The sequence below is a fragment of the Vanrija pseudolonga genome, chromosome 2 (genome assembly GCF_020906515.1).
Source record: "Vanrija pseudolonga chromosome 2, complete sequence".
NCBI lineage: Eukaryota > Fungi > Basidiomycota > Tremellomycetes > Trichosporonales > Trichosporonaceae > Vanrija > Vanrija pseudolonga.
The window spans coordinates 1,771,198-1,790,178 of NC_085850.1; the positions used below are offsets into that span (position 1 = coordinate 1,771,198).

Here is an 18,981-nt window from a genome sequence, read left to right on the forward strand (position 1 = left end):
CGCTGCACAACACACACTAGACAACCGACGACGACTGGACCACTTTGACCATCCATCTCCTACCCTCGTCGACATCCATTCTTGCAATCTCTACATTGCTCACGACTGGCATGGGCCATTAATTCGCTCAAGCCGGCCCCCATCCCTCAGCCTGTTTACGATTTTCAGGCTGCAACTCGGGTCTCGGATCCACAAACTCGCCCCTCGTCCCGCCGGCTTGTGAACAACCCAACCTAGCTTGTTTCGCGTCCCACATCCCCGCTTGCCCGGCCCTGCACCGCGGTGCAGAGGCTCCTAGAAGCAATCATGTCGAACGGTGTCGCGACCCCAGGCGCTCTGAGCGCCGTTCCCAACGGGGACAGCAAGGCGTCAACGTCCACAGTGACGGTCAACCAGAATGGTGCGCGGGTCGTGTGAACAATACACAATGATGCTAAACAAGCCCCAGGCAAGCGCGAATTGTCACCAGATAGAAGTGGGCCACCGCAAAAGTCGGCCAAGGCGTCGCACGGCAGTGATGCCAAGGGTGAGGAGAGCGCGCGGCCGAGGTGGATGTCAACAACTGACGTGGTTTCTAGGGTCTTCCTCGGATGCCAAGTCGGGGGCAGCGTTGGCGACTATGGGCCGTGGACAAGGCATCGATCTGCGTGCCGAAGAGGAGGCGGCGCGCCGTGCATTCTCGCGGTCTGCCGTGGGCAACCTCCAGTATGCTGGTGAAAACAGTCGAGCGCGACAGACCGATCTGTTCGGGGAGCAGGCGCTTCGTGCTCGTCTGAGTCAACTCGGTACGTGCATCCACCCCTGAGATACTCTCGGTCCGCTAATCTTTGTGCGTAGCCCAGCGACACGGCATGGTTGTCGACGACGAAGCCATGCGGTACCTGGCCATGGCTGCCGAGATGCGTGTGCGGGCTCTCCTGTCGTCCGCCGTGAGGACGCAGCAGCATCGCGTACATTCGACGCATCAGAGAAAACCACCAATGTCCAAGGGCTCGGGGTCGAAGGCTGGCAAGCCGCTGTGGAGCCAAAAGGCAACGTCCGACACGAACGCGGTCATGGTTGCGCTTGCTACTGCCAACAAGGAAGAGAACAAGGCGCACCGTGTGGCTAGAACAGAACGGAATGCGCGCGAAACCGAGATAGCACGCGCTCAAGCGGCGGCGAAGGAGAGGGAGCGGGAGAGAGAAGGATCATCTGTGCCTCAAGACACCGAGGCCGGTGCAGCGTCGAGTGCCGCCATTAGCGACAGCGAGGAGGCCCCTCCATCTGGCGGCGCATCGGCGACTGGCGCTGCCAGTGCCTCAGCTGCTGCCAGCTCGTCGACTCCCGGCCCGACGTTCCAGGCTACCCCGACGTTTGGTGCGCCTCCACCCAAGAAATCAAAAGGTGGCAAGAAGGGCGCGGCCAAGGACGTCTCGTCGGAGGTGCAGGCCAAGATCACGAACGCGACGGCCTTCATGGCAGTTGGACGAAAGCGAAAATACGCGTGGGAGCTGGGTGCTGGGGCAGGAGCGTTCAAGCCGCCGGTGCCTAGCTTGTTGTCTGGCAAGCGCAAGAAGGGTGCCGACGACGCAGATAGCCCCGGTCCGTCCGGGGCTGAGGCGCCGGCGTCTGCCGCTGCCCCAGCTGCCGAGGCCAGTGCCGCAGTGGTCAAGCCGAAGAAGGCAAAACGCACGCTGAGCGGGCCGCACAGGCGGCAAGTCGACGTTCACCACCCGGGCGACAAGCGCGCGCGCGACGACACGGCGCTTACGGTCGCCGACTTTGTGTTTGCGCTCGACCACGAGGGGTCGGGCCGGGGCATGGGTACGGCTGACGAGCTGGTGCGGAGGATGCGCGCGCGGCCTCAGCCTGCTGCTCAGTGTGGACGATGGTAGTAGAGTAGAAGCGATAGCGATAGGGCCGGCCAGGGGGGGCAGAGGGCCGTCATGAGAGTCATGCACAACATCAAACGACTCGGAACAGTGTCATGGCATTATTTAGATGGCAGTGCATGCTAACAACCACATCCTAACTCTAACCCTGGAGGAAACGGTAGGCGATCCAGGCAATGAGGACGGCGACGGGGAGGAGGAACTTGTAGCTGAGGTGTGAGCGCGTGTCAAGCAAGACAAAGAAACTCACTCGCCACCAGTGGAGCCACCGGAGGCAGCAGTCGCAGTGCTGCCGGCGGCCTTGGCGACCTTGGTCTGTGGGGTGTCAGCAGGTGGTATCAGAGGGAGCATGGAGTGGATGGAGCGGTAGAATGCGAGCAGCAGCGAGAGCACGGCCTCAGACAGCTCAGCGCGGGGTGTGGCGGAGAAGGCCCCACAAGAACGCAAACAACGCCATCCAGCAGCCATCGCACGGCGCCCATCGGCGCCCACAAGCACAAGGCCACAACAACACGCTTGCGCGTGCAGTAGCACAAGTAATCGTTGTGTGATAAGCACGCGTTGTTGCCCGGCCTAGCCGGTGGCCGGCCATCGCGCCAACTAGATATTAAGCGGGCGGGACGCCGACTAAAATGTCTGAAAACACGGCAGGCGTGGATGATGGGTGGATGGTACACCGGTACGCGGTGCGCACAACAGCTCCACTTACAGGTCCGTCGAATGATCCCAGGAGCATCTTGGGGAGCATGTCGCGCGCCTCGTCCGAGTGGCCGACGTCCTCAAAGGCCTCGGTGGCGTCGCGGCCTGGTGTGTGAGCTGCGAACGGGGAGGCCAAGCTGCAAGGCTGCGAGCGAGCTCCAACCGAGCTGAAGCACGGCCAGGCTCGGCGCGCCAGCCACACTACTCACCACCCTCCTCGAGGAGAACCTCGTCACCGCCTGGGTGCTGTGGGGACATGTCAGCGGTCGTCGAAAGAGCCGAGCCGAGAGGCTGCTGGTTGGTGGAGGGAGCGGGGCGGCCCCGACACGAGATAAGCGGGCGGGGTGCATAGCAGCCGATGTGGGGCGTCGGCTGCGTGCCCCGCATACTCTGCTGTGCGAGTCGTGCACGCCGAGCTCGATGGACGCAAGCAGCAGCCCCACCTCCCACGCTCCATCTCGTCGTGGACCACCACCACCATACACACCACCGCCAGCAGCTGCCTCGCTCGGCCTGCTATCCCGCACGCACCTCGTCCAAGAACTGGGTCACGTCGTAGACCTTGCCCGAGAGGAGGAGGTAGAGGCTCTCGCGGCTCTTGTGGGCCTGGAGGTCGTCGATGGTGTAGGTCTTTGCGGACATGTTGGGGTCGGGTCGTTTGGTTGTGGATGAATGCAAAAGTCCAAGCTGGCGTGGAATAATGTTGTCGTGGTGGTGGTGCAGGGAAGGAAGGGGAAGCTGGGGTGTGTGACCATTGCGTGGCACGACGAAATCCCTCTGCTCTGATGCCTTGGGTCGCATCTGCCCAGCCAAAAACCCGGGCAAGGGCCACACACCCCAGCCTGCCTGCTTGCCTGCCTGGGTAACAAGCGGCCCTTCTGCCCCGCCATGTCCGCCAAATGTTGCTCTGCCTATTGGCGCGCCATACAAAACAGTGCAAAAGCAACAACTCCCCCCTCCGGCTTGCTATCGTCCTCAGAATCGCTCTCGCGTCGGGTAAACCGCCGGTGGGGGCGGGGGCGGGGGGCAGCGGTGGCAGGCAGGCAGGCAGGCGAGTATCATTGTTGCGTCGGCAGCCAGGACATGCATGGTGCGTTCGACGCGACTCACTCTGATACAGTGACAATTGTCAACCGACTAGGTGGTAGGCATGCTGCGTGCCCACCCCAACCACGCAGGCCACGCGTCACTGCAGCGACCACCCGCGCATCCGATCGGCCCAGGCGAGCAGTGGCCAGCCAGGCGCGCCAGACTCTGACTTCTATGCATGCGACATCGGATACTAGATACCGCCCGCCGACACTGCCGCGTATCACGTCCAGCCGGGTCCGTTTGACCGACTTAACCCCCCACCCAGGCCGGCTCCCGGCCGTATGATAGCGGCATTCAGCTCAGGTCCATCCCCGGACGTTACACCCCCGGCAGGGTGTGGTGCACAATGCTGGCTGCGTCCTGCTTGGTAGCTCTGGTCAGGCTGCTCCGCAGGCAGGCAGGCATGCTTGCTCAGCCGAGACCTGCTGCATCGGAACGCAAAGCATGTAAAAGGTGTTGAGAGCGCGCTGCTCGCCATGTCCCCCACATTGAACAACACCATGACCATTGAGCAAGTATCATCGGGTAATCAGCCAGGCATTCCGGATCTCAAGATCCACATGTGAGTGGCAGCGGCCTGGGCTGGGCTTTACCCGAGACTCTAAGCTGACAACGCAGTGTGGGCGCTGGGTGAGTAGCAGAAGCAGTTGTTGGCGGTCGGAAGAGAGCTCACCTGCCAAGCATGGGTGGCATGGGCACAGCCCTCGCCCTCGCGCGCCAGGGCTTCAAGGACATTCACGTCTGGGAGTCGGCCGCGCAGCTCGGCGAGGTCGGCGCAGGCATCAACGTGCCGCCCAACCTCGCGCGCATCCTCTCCGAGTGGGGCGTGCTGGACATCTGCCAGGCCGAGGGCGTGGTCATCGACACGGCCAACGTGCTCGACTGCGCCACGGACAAGATCCTCACGTCGGTCCACTACTCGGACTACATGCAGCAGGAGTACGGCTGGCCCTTCACAGTGAGTGGGGCGCTGGGGAAGGGGTTCGGGGCTCAGCTAACCCCGTCGCCACCAGACGGTCCACCGTGCCGCGCTCCAGAAGTGCCTCGTCCAAGGCGCGCTCAACTCTGGCGTCGTCAAGCTCCACCTCGGCCACTTCATCACAAAGTACGACTATGACAACACGCGCTTCCAGCTCGGAACACGCGACTCGTCCGAGGGCGAGTGGGTCGACGCCGACGTCATCATCGCCGCCGACGGCGTCAAGAGCAAGGCGCGCGAGGCAATGCTTGCACGCGTTGGTGTTGTCGACGAGGGTGAGTTTGATTTCTTTTTGTTGTTGTCGCAGCCGGCCGCGTGTTGCCGCGGCTTCGGCGTGTCGGCGTTGGCTTGTATCTGCCGCGGCTAACGGAGTATAGTCGAGGACACTGGCCAGGCCGCCTACCGCATCATGGTGCGCCGCTCCGCCATCAACGAAGACCCCGAACTCCTGCCGTTCTTTACCGGATCCCAGTCGTACCGCTGGATCGGGGAGAAGCGCCACATTATCGCGTACCCGATTGAGAACCACGACCTGTTCAACATGTCGACGACGCAGCCCGACCGCAACTTTGTGCAGGCCGACACGTGGACCGCTGCCGGGTCCAAGACTGAGATGCTGGAGACGTTCCACGACTTTTGCCCGCGCGTGCAGAAGCTGCTGCAGCTCGTGCCGGAGGGCGAGGTGCTTGAGTGGAAGCTGCGCGTGCACAAGCCGCTGCCTCTGTGGGTCGACCACAACAGCGCCTTGGTCGGCGACGCGTGCCACCCGACACTGCCGCACATTGCGCAGGGTGCGGCCCAGGCGATCGAGGACGCGGCCGCGCTCGGCGTCATCCTGGCCAAGGTGACCAACAAGGCGGACATCAACAAGGCGCTGCGCGTGTACCAGGCCATCAGGAAGCCGCGTACCGACTGGGCTGTCAACACTGCCGCCGAGAACAGCAAGGGCCTGCACACGCAGGACAAGGCGTCGCGTGACAATGCCTTCTCGCAGGCCGACGCGAACGGCAGTAACCCCGACAAGATGATCTCGCGTGACGTGCACGACATTCTGTTCAAGTACGACGTGGTCAAGGAATCTGAGAAGAACTTTGACAGGCTGTTTGCGCAGCAGCAGTAGGCGCGCGCGCGCGCGTTGAGCAGCAAGTAGTAGTTTGCATGCGCGGGGAGCGTACAACATTGTGCATGTATTGGGTATGTGTATTGTTGGGATGGTATGTAGGCGGAAGGCGGGGTTGTTGAAGGCGCAAGGTTGCTCTCGATACCGACGGGATTGGCAGACAAGGAGGCAGGAGACAGGAGGCAGACTAGCAGACAGACTTCCTGGCAGGCAGTAAGAAACGCATGTACGCAGGCACGTCGTGGGGAGGCATTCCCCAGCCAGGACCGTCTTTCGTCTCTTGTTCCAACGGGTCGTCGATCTCTGCAAGACGTCAGCAGATGGCGCAAGCTGCCTGCCACTTTGCCACGCACCTAACGACCGCCCCCGCAAGGCCACACGGCTCCCCGCATACCACCACGGCGCCTCATGCCACATTCCCCACGAAGCGAGCAACGCACACTTGCGCACACGCGCGCGCGCACGCACGCGGGGCCACAAGGCAAGCGAGCGAGGCTCGAGACGAGCGAGCGAGCCCAACTAGCCAAGGGAAGGAAGGGCCAAGGACGCAACGTCTTACACCCGGGCCCGGCATGGCGGGCGGCGCGTGACCGCCTCCTCTGACGCAGGCACGGGTCGTCGGGGTCGCCGATTGCTCTGCAACTTGCCGCTTGTAATTGGCCGCAATAATAATGCCCAAATACAACTGTCGATTGTTATCTCCTAATAGCCCACTTGCTATCGGCAGGCCGGTGCTAAGCCGCCCGCCCGCACGCGCTGTCGTCACGGCCGGCCGTCGTACCCCGCGCCTCCACGCCGCGGCGGGTGTGAGCGAGCTGCTGCGTGTTGCGTGTTGCTGGTGCGATATGCGTAACAGCGTTCCAACGACTGGCCGCCCGCGTCCGGCTGGAACTAGCTAGCCCGCCGCCGCTGCCGCCGCCGCCGGCAGCCCCGCATCCACCGTTGACCCGGGCCCCAGACGACGTACGTGGGCAAGCTAGCAGCCATCTTGTATATCAGGTGCACGAGCCTCGCACCTCTCTCTCTCTCTCGTGCCCCATCAAACTCCCACACATCATGTCCTCCGACCTCAAGGACCAGCTCCGCACCCACCTCCACAACGCCCGGCACGAGCTCGCTGCTCTTCCCTGGTGGACGCCGCTCGCGGCGGTCGCGACCATTGTCGCGATCTACTACCTCAAGCCGTTCTTTGTCGACTATGGCGCCCTGCGCGACATTCCTGGCCCATTCCCCGCACAGTTTACCGACCTGTGGCTCTTCCGCGTCGTGCGCCGCGGCGACCGCTACATCACGGTCGACAAGCTGCACAAGGAGCTCGGCACACTCGTGCGCATCCAGCCCAACCATGTGTCGGTGGCCTCGGACGACGCGATCAAGAAGATTTACGGACACGGCAACGGTTTCCTCAAGTCCGACTTTTACGATGCGTTTGTTTCTATCCGCCGCGGCCTGTTCAACACGCGCGACCGCGCCGAGCACACGCGCAAGCGCAAGGTCGTGTCGCACACCTTCAGTGTCAAGAGCGTCCGCGAGTTTGAGCCCTACATGCACCACAACCTCGAGCTCTTCGTCAAGCAGTGGGACAACCTCATCGAGAGCGGCAAGCCCAAGATGGACTGCCTCGACTGGTTCAACTACCTCGCCTTTGACATGATCGGCGACCTTGCGTTCGGTGCGCCGTTCGGCATGCTCCAGGCCGGCGCCGACGTCGCCGAGCTGCGTGCGACCCCCACCTCGAAGCCAGAGTACGCGCCCGCCATTGAGATCCTCAACCGCCGTGGCGAGATCTCGGCCACGCTCGGTATCATGCCCTCGCTCATCCCGTACGCCAAGTACCTCCCGGACCCGTTCTTCACCAAGGGTGTCGAGGCCGTTGCCAACCTCGCCAAGATTGCCATCGCGTCCGTTGACAAGCGCCTCAAGTACCCTCCCAAGGACGCGCGTGCCGATCTCCTCACCCGTCTCCAGGAGGGCCGCGACGACAAGGGCCGCCCGATTGTCCGCGAGGAGCTCACCGCCGAGGCCCTCACCCAGCTCATTGCCGGCTCGGACACTACTTCCAACTCGTCGTGCGCTCTCCTCTTCTATGCCGCCAAGACCCCCGGCGTCCTCGCCAAGCTGCAGCAGGAGCTCGACGAGGCCATTCCCGACGGCACCGACGTGCCCACCTTCGACATGATCAAGGACCTGCCGTACCTCCAGAACGTGTTCAACGAGACGCTGCGGTACCACTCGACGTCGGGCATTGGTCTCCCGCGCCAGGTTCCCCCCGAGTCGCCGGGCGTCACGATCGAGGGCCACTACTTCCCCGCCGGCACTGTGCTGTCCGTGCCCACGTACACGATCCACCACTCCAAGGAGATCTGGGGTCCCGACGCCGACGACTTCAACCCCGACCGCTGGGACAACGCGACTGCTCGCCAGAAGGACGCGTTTATTCCGTTCTCGCACGGCCCGCGCTCGTGTGTCGGCCGCAACGTTGCCGAGATGGAGATGAAGCTTATCGCGGCGACGTGGGCGTACCGCTACCAGCCTACCCTGCTCCAGGACTACATGGACACGAAGGAGGGCTTCCTGCGCAAGCCGCTCGCGCTCAACATTAGCATCAAGCGTCGGCAGCATGGAGAGCGGGCCTAAGCCGTGATCTGCGAGCGCAGCGAGCAGCGTGGCGGAGGGGCGGCGAACGCAGTGAGCCGCTACGCGGGGTGAGGCGAGGCGGAGAAGGGCCGACAGGGCGCCACCTACCCCCGTCCACCATGCCATAGAACGACGAAACGAGAGCGACGACGCGACGACGACAGCCAGGCAGCCAGCCAGCGAGCGCATCATTGGGCCAACGTATCCGAGTTTGTTAGTCAGTAGTCTGAAGTAGCAGGAAAGCGATGTACATCATGGCACAGGAGGGTGTGGGGTTGGGCAGTGGCAGTGGCATGGGCGGCTGCAACCAACTAACCGCTCGAACTGAAATGCGGGGTGCGGCGAGCGGCGGGTGGATGTCTCCGATGGCGCCCCAGCTCGTCATCGGTGCAGAGGTCGCAGGCGATAAGTATCGGCGTCGCGTCGGCTTGTGCATCTCTCTCTGTGTCCTCTCTCACCTCGCACAACCCCTCCCCGCACAATGCCCACTACCAAGGCCGACCACATAGTCCTCACCGCGCCCGACCTCGCGACGGGCATCGCGCACATCGAGTCCGCGCTCGGCGTGTCCCTCTCCCCCCGCCGAGGGGGAGAGCACGCCGGACACGGGACGCACAACGCGCTCCTGAACCTCGGAGACGACTTCTACCTCGAGATCCTGGCCATCAACCCCGCGGCGCCTGTGCCCTCCCACCCGCGCCTGTTCGGGCTCTCGAGCGCCGACCTGTCAGGGGTGCGGGTACACCACTGGATTGCGCGCTCTGACGACGTGCACGCTGCCGCCGAGGCGGCCAAGGCGGCCGGCTTTGATGTCGGCTCGCCCAAGCCTATGGCCCGCGGCGACCTCCACTGGCACCTCACGCTGCGCGACGACGGCGGCCTGGCCGCCGACGGCGCGTTCCCGTCCCTTATTCAGTGGGGCGTCACGCACCCGCATCCTGTTGCCCCGGGCCTGCCCGACGTCGGGGCGCGTCTCGTCCGCCTCGAGATCCGCCACCCCCGCGCCGAGGAGCTCAAGAAGGCCTTTGTTGCGGCTGGGCTTGACGACGCGCGGGTCGTCGTCAGCGATGCCGCTGGGCCCGTGCTCAGCGCCGTCATCTCCACGCCTACCGGCGAGCACACCCTCTCGTAGGCGCGGCCCGTGGCACTCGTAGAACTCTACATCTAGCGCTACAACATGGTATGGATGGATGCAGGGCATCAAGGCGGTGCGTGCTGGGTATGGCGGGTGGAGTGGTATCGTATCCGGGTTATCGTGTGTGGGTTGTGACGGGCGCGACCGCAGCGCGCCGCGCGTGCGCGCTGCACCTGCGGCGCCCCCTAAAACCTCATTGTCCGCTTCCCCCTCGACGAAATCGTTATCAAGTCGCCGTCCTCGTGGGCGACCTCGGGATCGAAATACTCGTTCTGCTTGCCCGGGCCGTCGCTCCGCTCATCGCCCGCCGTCCCGTTGTTGGCCTCCTCGTCCCGCTCTTCCTTACTCCGTTCCTCCGCCTCCAGGAACCCCATGAGATCCGGCGGGATCTCCTGCATCTGTACACTTGGCGCCCCGTTCATGTACCGCAGCTTCTCGCGGATCGACATGCGGATCCGCTCCAGGCTCTGCCGTGTGTTGAAGTTTTGTATTCTTCCAGTGAGCGGCGGGTGGAGCTGGTAGTCGGGCCCAAAGAACTCGTAGTAGTTGTTCATTGGGAGGTGGTTGGGCAGGTCGACACCAGCGAGCACACCCGTCTCGTATGCCCAACACCGGGCAACCGACGACTGTCGGTATCCACCACCGCCGAGAACGAGCAGCGGTAATCCGAACTCCTTGATGAAGCGCACGCACTCGCCGTGCGCGGCAATCGACAGGTTGAAAGTGCCGAGACGGTCGAGACCCAGCGAGTCGGCACCACACTGCAGGACGATAGAGCTTGGGCGGAACGTCGTGATCGCGGGCTCCATCACCGCCTTGAACAGCGAGATGTAGCTTTCGTCGTCAATGCCGTCCTGGAGCGGCACGTTGAGCGTAAAGTGCTTGCCCAAGTTGGCGCCAATCTCGCTCAGGTTGCCGGTACCGGGGAAGAAGTCGACGGCGTACTTGTGAAACGACACGGTCAAGACGCGGTTCGACAAGTAGAACGCCTCCTGCACACCGTCGCCGTGGTGGATGTCGATGTCGATGTACAGCACACGCGGGTGAACGCGCAGCAGCTCGAGAATCGCCAGCACAATGTCGTTGACGTAGCAGAATCCGCTCGCCTCGCCCTTCTTGGCGTGGTGCAGTCCGCCGCTCCAGTTGATGGCAATGTCGGTGCTCTCGTTGGCGAGTTGGCGCGCCGCGGCAAGACTAGCACCGGCGTACTGCTCGCAAAACTTGAACAGGTCGTGGAACACGGGGCAGTCGTCGCCGATATTGTACATCGAGTAGTCCTTGGTGAGCGTCTGGGCATTTTTCGGCGTCACTCTGGGCAGCGTCAGCTCCACCCCAAAACCCAACACACACCTCTTGAGAAAGTCGACATAATCCGCGTCGTGGAACTCGCGCAGCTCGTCCTCGGTCGCCGGGCGCGGGTTGTACATCGACATCTTCTCGTGCATGCCGTACCCGAGTACGAGGTTGTTGGTGAGCTCGAGGCGGTGGGGCCGCATGGGATGTCTTTCCTTGTATGTGTCAGCGAGCGCGCGCGGACACGATGTCATCGACGACGCGTCGAGGCAAATGCCAACTCACGCCATAGTGGTAGTTTCCGACATCCTTGGGATGAAAGTACGCGACACGGGGAGCAGAGTGGGCCTGGGATGTCAGCATATCGCGCCGGCCCCGCCCAACGCTCAGTCCAAACCCACCGCTACATGGCCGCCCTCCTCCTGCGGGATGTGCAGGTTGCGCCGGTCGAAGAAGAACGGGCTGTCCGAGAAGGTGGGGTAGTCTACTAGTGCGGACATGGCGAGAGCGCGTAGAGTGACGCCCTAGTGTCCTTTTTCTCAGTCTTGACGAGTGTAGCGTCGATGGATGCGATGTAAGAGTGGATGTGTCGAGTTGCAAAGATGTCTCTCGAAGCATGTTGGCCCCTCACGTCGCCACCCAGCAACCTCGAATTCAACACGAGTTTTTGCTTCCGTCCCACCACCCAAAACCACGCGACGGTGCTCTGTCATCTCCGCCGCACGGCCGGCTACTGAACCGACCGGGGTAAGACCACAAGTCGGCGCCGTGCCCCATCTCACTTGTTCCACTCGCCCACACCACCACCACGATGGAAAACCACACGCGCTCAGCAGCGTCAACGACACACCAGGCGAGCATGGCCGCCGGGCCGACTGTCCTCCCCGGCCTGGGCGGCCACGCGGCCCCGCCAGACCCGTACGCGCGGCTCGAGCCCGACCCGGCCTCGCAGGCGCAGATATGTGCGTAGCGGCGCCGCAACACAGCTGACAGACACCAGTGCGCTCGCACCAGCGTGATGTTTCCCAGGTCGGCCGTCTGACGGAACTCGTGTCCGAGCTACTACGCTCCGCGGCTGGTGAGTCGAGAGCAGCACCTTGGAAAGAAGAACCGTGACTCACGCCTGCCTAGGTACGCGCTGGCTAGCCGCCCGCCAGACAATCGTCGACCTGGCCGTGCGCGCAGTCTACCTCCTCCTCACGTTTGGACGCGGGTACCAGACCCTTGGAGAGGAGTACACCGACGTGCTCCCAACCGTGAGGTCGCGCCAGCTGCCGCCGAGCCGAAGGGTGCGTGGTACGATGTTGCTGAGCTAGCTGACGCCAGCGCCGACTCTTGACGATTCTGCTCCTGCTGCTGCCGAGCGCGATCACGTCCCCGATGGCGCTGAACCACCTGCGCGGGGACGGCTCCCCGCCCACCACGCGCTGGGGCAAGGCCAAGGCCCGCCTCGTGCGCTTCCTCGAGTCGCCGCTCGGGCAGAGCTTGCCCGAGATCCATCTCGTGCTCTTCATGTTCGGCGGCAAGTTCTACGAGATGGGCCGCCGCCTCACCGGCCTGTCATACGTGAGTTTTGTGTGATGGGCAGCGCTGACCCCAGATCTCTGCTGCTGCGCCGCGCCCACCTGAGGCCCGCCCGCCGTCGTACGAACCCCTCGGCCTCCTCATGGCCCTGCCCCTCATCTACCGCCTCTTCCCGCGGCCTGACCCCGTGTCGGCGTCGCCCCCGCTCACGCCGACCCGCGAGAAGCCAAAGGAGAAGGTTGTTCTCGGCGGTACTCTCCCCGGAACCCAGGGCGACGACTCGGTCGTGGTCACTTCCGACGTCGACTACGACGAACCAAACACGTACTTGACGGAAGAGGCGCGCGATCTCCCAGAACGGCAGTGCACGTTGTGTCTCGAGTCCCGTGGCACAGGTGAGGGATCGGGTGGAACGGTCGCAGTGACCGAGTGCGGCCACATCTTCTGCTGGGGATGCCTCGGCGGCCTTGACAAGGCGGGTACCAGCTTTGTATGCGAGACCGATCAAGCTGACCCTCCTCCAGATGGAGTGCCCACTTTGTCGACAAGCCCTCCGCATGGAGCGTCTCGTCGCCGCATACAATCTCTAACAAGTACCCTGCATAGATACCCGTTGGTCATGGTAGTACATGTAATGCTAGTCTATCATTTGGTGTTATGCTGCAAGTTTTTAAGCCCTAGCGAGCTTGGCAAAGTCGCGCTTGAAGTCGTCAAGCAGGTCCCACTGCGCCCAGCCCGCGACCACAGCGTACGCGGCGATCCATGCCCGTGCGAGCGTCTCGTCGACCGCGCCCTCGTCGTGGCCGGCCTCGGCGCTCTCAGGCGCGGGGTTGGTCTCGGAGCGGGGGCGGACGTCGCGGATACGTTTCCAGCGCGCGCCGAGTCGCCAGCCCGGCGCCGCGTCCTCATCGTCGCCGTTACCCGTCTCGCCACGGGTCAGCGCGGCCGTCTTCTCCGCCGCTTCGTCCTTGTCCGCCTGCTGTGGTGCGGGCTCGTCAGGCGAGAAGCCCATGTACACGGGGATGATGGGCAGCTCGCCCGGATGGGCGAGCGCTCGACGCCAGCGCCAGCTCGCGACGGCCGCACACGCGCGCGCAAAGTCGCGCAGGATCGAGATCTCGTCGCGGGACAAGTGGGGGTCGAGCACGGCGAGCAGCGCAAACGCCCAGCGCGCCCAGCGAGCTGGGAGCGGACTGGCCGACGGCGCGCCTCTTTCTGCAGGGAGACGAGACACAAAGTCGGTCATCCAGCGCGTCAGGTGCTTGATAACGCTGAGGATTGTGTGCTGCAAGGTCAGCGGGTTTCACTCGGCGGAATTTTGCGGTACCCACAGTGTCGAGGAACTGCACGATGCAGACCAATGGCTCGCGCGGACGGATGCGCTCGACCTCGGCGGGGTCGTTGGGATCGGGGTACTCTGGTGTCGTGGACGCCGGTGGGGGTGGAGCGTTCATAAACGCTTCCTCGTCGTCGACAGCCATCTGCTCGTCGGTAGCTCCATTGACCTCGTCCTCTTCAGACGGCGTGGCAACCGCGTTGTTCTGTGCCTCCTCCTCATCCTCTTCATCGCCGCCACTTGCCGCCTTGTGGTCGTCGACGCGTCGACCCTCCCCGCCCCAGCGCGACACGTCGGGGTCGCCCCACTTCTTCGACCCGCGCTGTCTGTACCCGTTGATGTAGCCCATCCACTCGGTGACCTCGGCGGCCTTGGGGATCGGCGGGTAGCTAGGCGGATAAGGGAGTTTGGGGCTCGGCGGCCAGCGGCGCTGCAGGTTGTCCCGGTACGCCGTGAAGTGCGCGGCGAAGGTCACTTCCCACGACTCGCGCGGCAGCGCAGGGTGGCGCCCCTTGGGGCGGGCTGACGATGACGGGCCAGCGCTCGCATTCGTGCTCGCCGGCTCCTCCGTCGCGCCGCGCGGCGGAGCAACGCGCTTGTAGAATGGTAGCTTTGATGCCTCGCGGCTACGAGGGTGTCAGCGGTTGGAAATGGCCGAGACGTACTTTGCAACAGCTAAGTATGTTGCGCCATCGAGCACTTCGCCGTCAAAGTCGTCCGGCAGGTCCGCGATTGGGAGCGCCTGGCCGAACGGCCCACTGTTGCCGCCTTCCTCGTCGTCGTCTCCGTTGTGGTTTGACGGGTTGGGGGAGGCCGCTGCGTCGTTGGCGAGTTTCCTCTTTGCCCTGTAGGCCTGCTGGCCCGGTCTGGGCATTGCGAGTGGAGGCTTTGGCTGCTGTTGGAGTGGGCAATGTAAAGTCGAGGTTCTGCGGTATCGTCAGTGGCCAAAGTTAGTTGACCAAGCCAGCCGCCTTTGTGGCCGCCAGGCACCATCTCCAGCTGGGCCGAAATTGCTTCCGTCTTGCTCGCTTGAACCGCTAAACCCTGCCCATGGCCATCTCTCCCGAGTCGATCTGTCCATCTCGTGCTCGACCGAAGTTGCTGACTTTTTCGGACGCGGCCGCATCTCGACCATCTTGATCACAACCCATACACCATGTCCACCTTTGGAAAGCTCTACCGCGTAACCACCTACGGCGAGAGCCACTGCAAGTCGGTCGGCGCCATCATTGACGGCGTGCCTCCGGTACGTGCATGGCGGCAGTGCGCAGAACAAAAAGTCCAAGCTGACATCCACAGGGACTCAAGCTCACCGAGGAGGACATTCAGGTGCAGCTCTCGCGTCGCCGTCCTGGCCAGAGCGACATTACCACTCCTGTGCGTCGGCTGAGCGCGCGTGTTTGCTGTCACCCCAGCTGATCCCCCCAGCGCTCCGAGTTCGACACTGTCCACCTCCAGTCGGGCACCGAGCATGGCGTGACCCTCGGCACACCAATCGGCCTCCTCGTCCAGAACAAGGACCAGCGCCCCCACGACTACACCGAGACTGACCTCTACCCCCGTCCCTCGCACGCCGACTACACCTACCTCGCCAAGTACGGCATCAAGGCGTCGTCTGGTGGTGGTCGCTCGTCGGCTCGTGAGACCATTGGCCGTGTCGCTGCCGGTGCCATTGCCGAGAAGTTCCTCAAGGAGGCTTACGGCGTCGAGATTGTCGCTTTCGTCGGCAGCGTGGGCAAGGTCGCCCTGCCGTTCGAGCACGAGGAGGACCAGGTCCTCGGCAAGGAGTACATGAACCTCGTCAAGACGGTCACCCGCGAGCAGGTCGACGCCGAGATCACTCGCTGCCCCCACAAGGCGACGAGCGTCAAGATGGAGGAGACTATCCGTGCCGCCAAGGCTGCCAACGACTCGCTCGGCGGCACCATCACCTGTGTTATCCGCAACGCTCCCCTCGGCCTCGGAGAGCCCTGCTTTGACAAGCTCGAGGCTGTCCTCGCCCACGCCATGCTCTCGATCCCCTCAACCAAGGGCTTTGAGATCGGCTCGGGCTTCCGCGGCACCACCTTCCCTGGCTCGCAGCACAACGACCCCTTCGTTGCTGACGCCGAGAAGGGCGAGAACCGTCTGCGTACGACGACCAACTGGTCGGGTGGTATCCAGGGTGGTATTTCTAACGGCGAGGACATCTACTTCCGGTGAGTGGGATTTGGGTTTTCCGGCCCGGTGTAGGCTGTGCACACAGCCCACAAGCGTGCAACCCTCGGCTGACATCTCAGTATCGGCTTCAAGCCCCCTGCCACCATCTCGCAGGAGCAGGAGACGGCCCAGTACGACGGAACCGCCGGCACGCTCGCCACTCGCGGTCGCCACGACCCCTGTGTGCTCCCCCGTGCCATCCCCATTGTTGAGACCATGGCCGCCATTGCCATCATGGAGTGCGTAGCCTTCGGAGCTGGAGCCGAGTAAACAAGACACCCATTACTGACACCCCTCACAGCCAGGTTCTCCAGCAGAACGCCCGTAGCTCCACAGCGGCCCTCCTCGCCCCCGTTACGCATCTCCCTCCCACGATGGTGTTCCCCGGGCAGCGCAAGGAGTAGTATGTTAGATTTAGTTTGCATGGATATGGATAGATTCTTGGTGTCCTGGGGGTCTTGGTGTGTCTTGGCTGGCGGGACCATTTCGCCGCCCGCCCGAGTGATTTCTTTTCCGGTCGCCCGGGCGAGGGTGGAGTAAACACGCCGAAGTCTGGGGCATGCCAGCTGCGAGACATTGCAATACAGGGTTTGCAGGTGCGGTGCATCTGAATCTAGCAGCGTGTCTGCGTGTCAGCGCATGCCGAGAGGGTCCAGCCAGCCCACGCCGTCCAGCCCCACTGCCTGCTTGGCCCCTTGAAAGTCATTTGAGGTTCTCGTGTCATGTTTGCCACCAAGACTGATTGTTCCCACAACGACTTGTTCCATCATTCAACACTCAAAGGCACAACAACATTGTCATTGACATTACACTCACTACTCCAACTATCAACTCTTGGTTGCACCTCATCTCCGCTCGGTAGAGCATCAGCCCTCCCTCACCTCACACCACACCTCACCCCCAACCACCCGCACCAACCACCCACACCACCATGCCCGCCTCGACGACCGGCTCCACCACCCCGGCCAGCGACAAGTCGACCTCGGCGTCGCCCACCATCGCGCCGCTGCACAACCCCGCCAAGGGCGCAGTCGTCGTGCAGCAGCAGGCGCCGTTAGGCTCGACGCATCGTGAGTGGCCCGGTGTTGTGCGCTTGCCACCGACCCTGCCCTGGGAGTCATCCAACCTCCCGCCGCCGCTGACACCGCCCAGCCAACACCGTCATCCCGGGCCAGACACCCGACCCCTCGGTCCCCGGCGCCGCCCTCGGCGCCAAGGCCCTCCTCGCCAAGAAGTTTGCCAAACCCAACACGGTGTCGCCGACCGACGCCCTCCAGAGCCCGTGTACCCAGAAGCTCGCCGACGCCAAGGGCCGCCGCTTCAGCAACAAGTGCGTTGTGGCCACAAGCAGCGCTGACATCCACCAGGGGCAAGCCGGCATCGCTTGCGTCGCGCCTCAACGCGCTGCAGCGGGACGAGAACGCAAAGTAACTCGACGACGAACCGACTCGGCCCGCCACCACTGTACATCCACCCACGACTCTGATATGTCTCTGCGCACACTGCGCCCAGCACCCAGCGCCCCGCCCCGCCCCGCCCCGATGATCACCTAGCACCATGTACACCTCTTACGACCGCGATATGCAGTGCTACGACCTGTGGCTTGTTTGTTTGCTTGCTTGCTCGCTGGCCGACGCCACGGGGGTCGGTGGTGCGTGACGTCGTGACCTCAGGGACGGACGCAGCCGCACCTTGTTGAGGCTGGTGACACACTGGTGCGAGACAGGTCAAGCCGCATCCCTGGGCTAGCAATCTTGACATCTGAAGCGGGCAATGCTGAGGATGCAATGCTGACTACTGAGGCGACTTTTGCGGGCTAGCGACGTCGCTCTCCTGGAACTGATGAGTAACTGCTTACCGGCCCAGGCCGACACGACTCCAATCACCGGCTCCCTTCATACGATCGCCTACAAGCGAGCTCTATATACACCGTTACTCCCGCCCGCTTAAAGCTTGGCCTTGAAGAAGTTGGTGAACTGGACGAAGGCGTCGTGGAACGCCCCGCGCTGCTTGTCGTCCTTGAGGTCGGCGCGCGCGGCAGCAAAGCCGTGCACGTCGTCGGGGTACCACTTGATAAAGTTGTTGCCGGGGTTGGCCTTCTCGAGGGCGGCGTACAGGCCGTCGACAGTGGCCTTGTCCTCGCCCCCCGAGGGGAGGAGGAGGACGGGGGTGCCCTTGATCTTCTCGGCGTCGGCAACGTCGATGAACCTGGTGCGGGGTCAGCGAGGGGACGTACGTCTCGGGCCGGCGGGCTGGCGCGGGCCGGCCGGAGCACGGCGCGACGGGCCAGTGCACCTCCCTCGCACCCTGCTGCTCAACTCACGAAGGGTGGGCCGCCGAAATGGCGTCAAACTCGTTGACCTTCTCAGCAGACACGATCGCCTTCCAGCCCCAGCAGAAGCCAGAGGCGCCGACCTTGGCGTAGCCCTGGGCCTTGAGGCCGTCGAGCGCCTTGCCGATCTGCTCGCTCTGGCTCGTAGGGACGCCGGGGAAGCCGCCGAACAGCTTGGCGCGCGCAGCGTTGCCCTCGGGGGTGCCGGAGAACATCTCGGGGGTAGCGTAGTTGCCCTGGAGGAAGTCGGGGATGGCGACGCGGTAGCCAGCCGACGCGAGAAGGTCGGCGCCTGGGAAGTCAGCCTCCGGTCTCCGCCCTCCGCCCTCCGCCTTTCCATCTCCCCTCCGTCGCCGACGCCGACGCCGTCGCCGCGCTCACCTTGCAACGCTTGCGGGCTGAAGCCGAACACATCGTACACGTAGAGGACTGCTTTACCAGTGTCGGTGGGGCCAGTCCAGTACGTCTTGAGGCCGTTGAAGTCGGCGTACTCGCCCTTGGGGGTGTACTCGGCCTGGGCGGGGGCGAGGGTGCAGCACTCTGCGCGGGGCGGGGGCGGGTGGTCAGCGCAGCGAGCGAGCGCCCTTGCGTGCGTGCGTGCATGCTACTACTCGCAGTACTCACGGTGGGAGGGAGGGAGGGCCATTGTGGATGTGCTGTTTTGTTGTTTTGCTGGGGTTGATGGAATGGACAAGATGGGAAGAGAGATGGATTTATAGCACCTGTTTAGCTGGGTATTTCGTACTTACTTTGGAATGCCC

The 18,981-nt window shown here is 63.5% G+C and overlaps 11 protein-coding genes across 11 annotated transcripts; 7 read left to right on the forward strand and 4 right to left on the reverse strand.

Moving 5' to 3' along the window:
* Positions 1-51: 51 nt before the first annotated feature.
* Positions 52-1,955, forward strand: LOC62_02G002446 (uncharacterized protein). Its single transcript, XM_062768955.1, has 4 exons — positions 52-400; positions 449-526; positions 579-785; positions 838-1,955. The coding sequence occupies exons 1-4, from the start codon at positions 307-309 to the stop codon at positions 1,875-1,877; spliced, it is 1,419 nt and encodes a 472-aa protein (XP_062624939.1). The 5' UTR covers positions 52-306; the 3' UTR covers positions 1,878-1,955.
* CYB5_0 (Cytochrome b5) lies at positions 1,956-3,282 on the reverse strand. The gene is made up of 5 exons (XM_062768956.1): positions 3,105-3,282; positions 2,783-2,819; positions 2,584-2,678; positions 2,125-2,189; positions 1,956-2,083 (listed from the first exon to the last, which is right to left on the reverse strand). The coding sequence occupies exons 1-5, from the start codon at positions 3,213-3,215 to the stop codon at positions 2,017-2,019; spliced, it is 375 nt and encodes a 124-aa protein (XP_062624940.1). The 5' UTR covers positions 3,216-3,282; the 3' UTR covers positions 1,956-2,016.
* An 883-nt stretch (positions 3,283-4,165) lies between these two features.
* OpS4_0 (FAD-dependent monooxygenase OpS4) lies at positions 4,166-5,764 on the forward strand (the record flags this gene model as incomplete). The annotated part of the gene is made up of 4 exons (XM_062768957.1): positions 4,166-4,227; positions 4,347-4,623; positions 4,679-4,919; positions 5,022-5,764. The coding sequence occupies 4 exons, from the start codon at positions 4,166-4,168 to the stop codon at positions 5,762-5,764; spliced, it is 1,323 nt and encodes a 440-aa protein (XP_062624941.1).
* Positions 5,765-6,820: 1,056 nt separating this feature from the next.
* Positions 6,821-8,401, forward strand: bphA (Benzoate 4-monooxygenase; the record flags this gene model as incomplete). The annotated part of the gene is made up of 1 exon (XM_062768958.1): positions 6,821-8,401. One exon carries the CDS (start codon positions 6,821-6,823, stop codon positions 8,399-8,401), a length of 1,581 nt encoding a protein of 526 aa, XP_062624942.1.
* A 457-nt stretch (positions 8,402-8,858) lies between these two features.
* Positions 8,859-11,431, reverse strand: phd1 (Histone deacetylase phd1). The gene is made up of 4 exons (XM_062768960.1): positions 11,231-11,431; positions 11,115-11,177; positions 10,887-11,044; positions 8,859-10,847 (listed from the first exon to the last, which is right to left on the reverse strand). Exons 1-4 carry the CDS (start codon positions 11,327-11,329, stop codon positions 9,722-9,724), a joined length of 1,446 nt encoding a protein of 481 aa, XP_062624944.1. The 5' UTR covers positions 11,330-11,431; the 3' UTR covers positions 8,859-9,721.
* On the forward strand, positions 8,883-9,533 carry LOC62_02G002450 (uncharacterized protein; the record flags this gene model as incomplete). The annotated part of the gene is made up of 1 exon (XM_062768959.1): positions 8,883-9,533. The coding sequence occupies one exon, from the start codon at positions 8,883-8,885 to the stop codon at positions 9,531-9,533; it is 651 nt and encodes a 216-aa protein (XP_062624943.1).
* Positions 11,432-11,640: 209 nt separating the features above from the next.
* Positions 11,641-12,943, forward strand: PEX10 (Peroxisome biogenesis factor 10; the record flags this gene model as incomplete). Its single annotated transcript, XM_062768961.1, has 6 exons — positions 11,641-11,791; positions 11,830-11,907; positions 11,961-12,118; positions 12,156-12,395; positions 12,430-12,843; positions 12,878-12,943. The coding sequence occupies 6 exons, from the start codon at positions 11,641-11,643 to the stop codon at positions 12,941-12,943; spliced, it is 1,107 nt and encodes a 368-aa protein (XP_062624945.1).
* Positions 12,944-13,023: 80 nt separating this feature from the next.
* LOC62_02G002453 (uncharacterized protein) lies at positions 13,024-14,563 on the reverse strand (the record flags this gene model as incomplete). The annotated part of the gene is made up of 3 exons (XM_062768962.1): positions 13,024-13,638; positions 13,685-14,315; positions 14,355-14,563. 3 exons carry the CDS (start codon positions 14,561-14,563, stop codon positions 13,024-13,026), a joined length of 1,455 nt encoding a protein of 484 aa, XP_062624946.1.
* A 217-nt stretch (positions 14,564-14,780) lies between these two features.
* Positions 14,781-16,331, forward strand: SPCC1223.14 (Chorismate synthase). The gene is made up of 5 exons (XM_062768963.1): positions 14,781-14,935; positions 14,989-15,066; positions 15,118-15,887; positions 15,969-16,127; positions 16,190-16,331. Exons 1-5 carry the CDS (start codon positions 14,846-14,848, stop codon positions 16,290-16,292), a joined length of 1,200 nt encoding a protein of 399 aa, XP_062624947.1. The 5' UTR covers positions 14,781-14,845; the 3' UTR covers positions 16,293-16,331.
* Positions 16,332-16,656: 325 nt separating this feature from the next.
* Positions 16,657-17,467, forward strand: LOC62_02G002455 (uncharacterized protein). Its single transcript, XM_062768964.1, has 3 exons — positions 16,657-16,958; positions 17,041-17,218; positions 17,256-17,467. The coding sequence occupies exons 1-3, from the start codon at positions 16,820-16,822 to the stop codon at positions 17,317-17,319; spliced, it is 381 nt and encodes a 126-aa protein (XP_062624948.1). The 5' UTR covers positions 16,657-16,819; the 3' UTR covers positions 17,320-17,467.
* Positions 17,468-17,763: 296 nt separating this feature from the next.
* Positions 17,764-18,904, reverse strand: SPBC30D10.14_0 (putative AIM2 family protein). The gene is made up of 4 exons (XM_062768965.1): positions 18,845-18,904; positions 18,602-18,760; positions 18,212-18,512; positions 17,764-18,096 (listed from the first exon to the last, which is right to left on the reverse strand). Exons 1-4 carry the CDS (start codon positions 18,864-18,866, stop codon positions 17,835-17,837), a joined length of 744 nt encoding a protein of 247 aa, XP_062624949.1. The 5' UTR covers positions 18,867-18,904; the 3' UTR covers positions 17,764-17,834.
* Between the last annotated feature and the right edge of the window lie 77 nt (positions 18,905-18,981).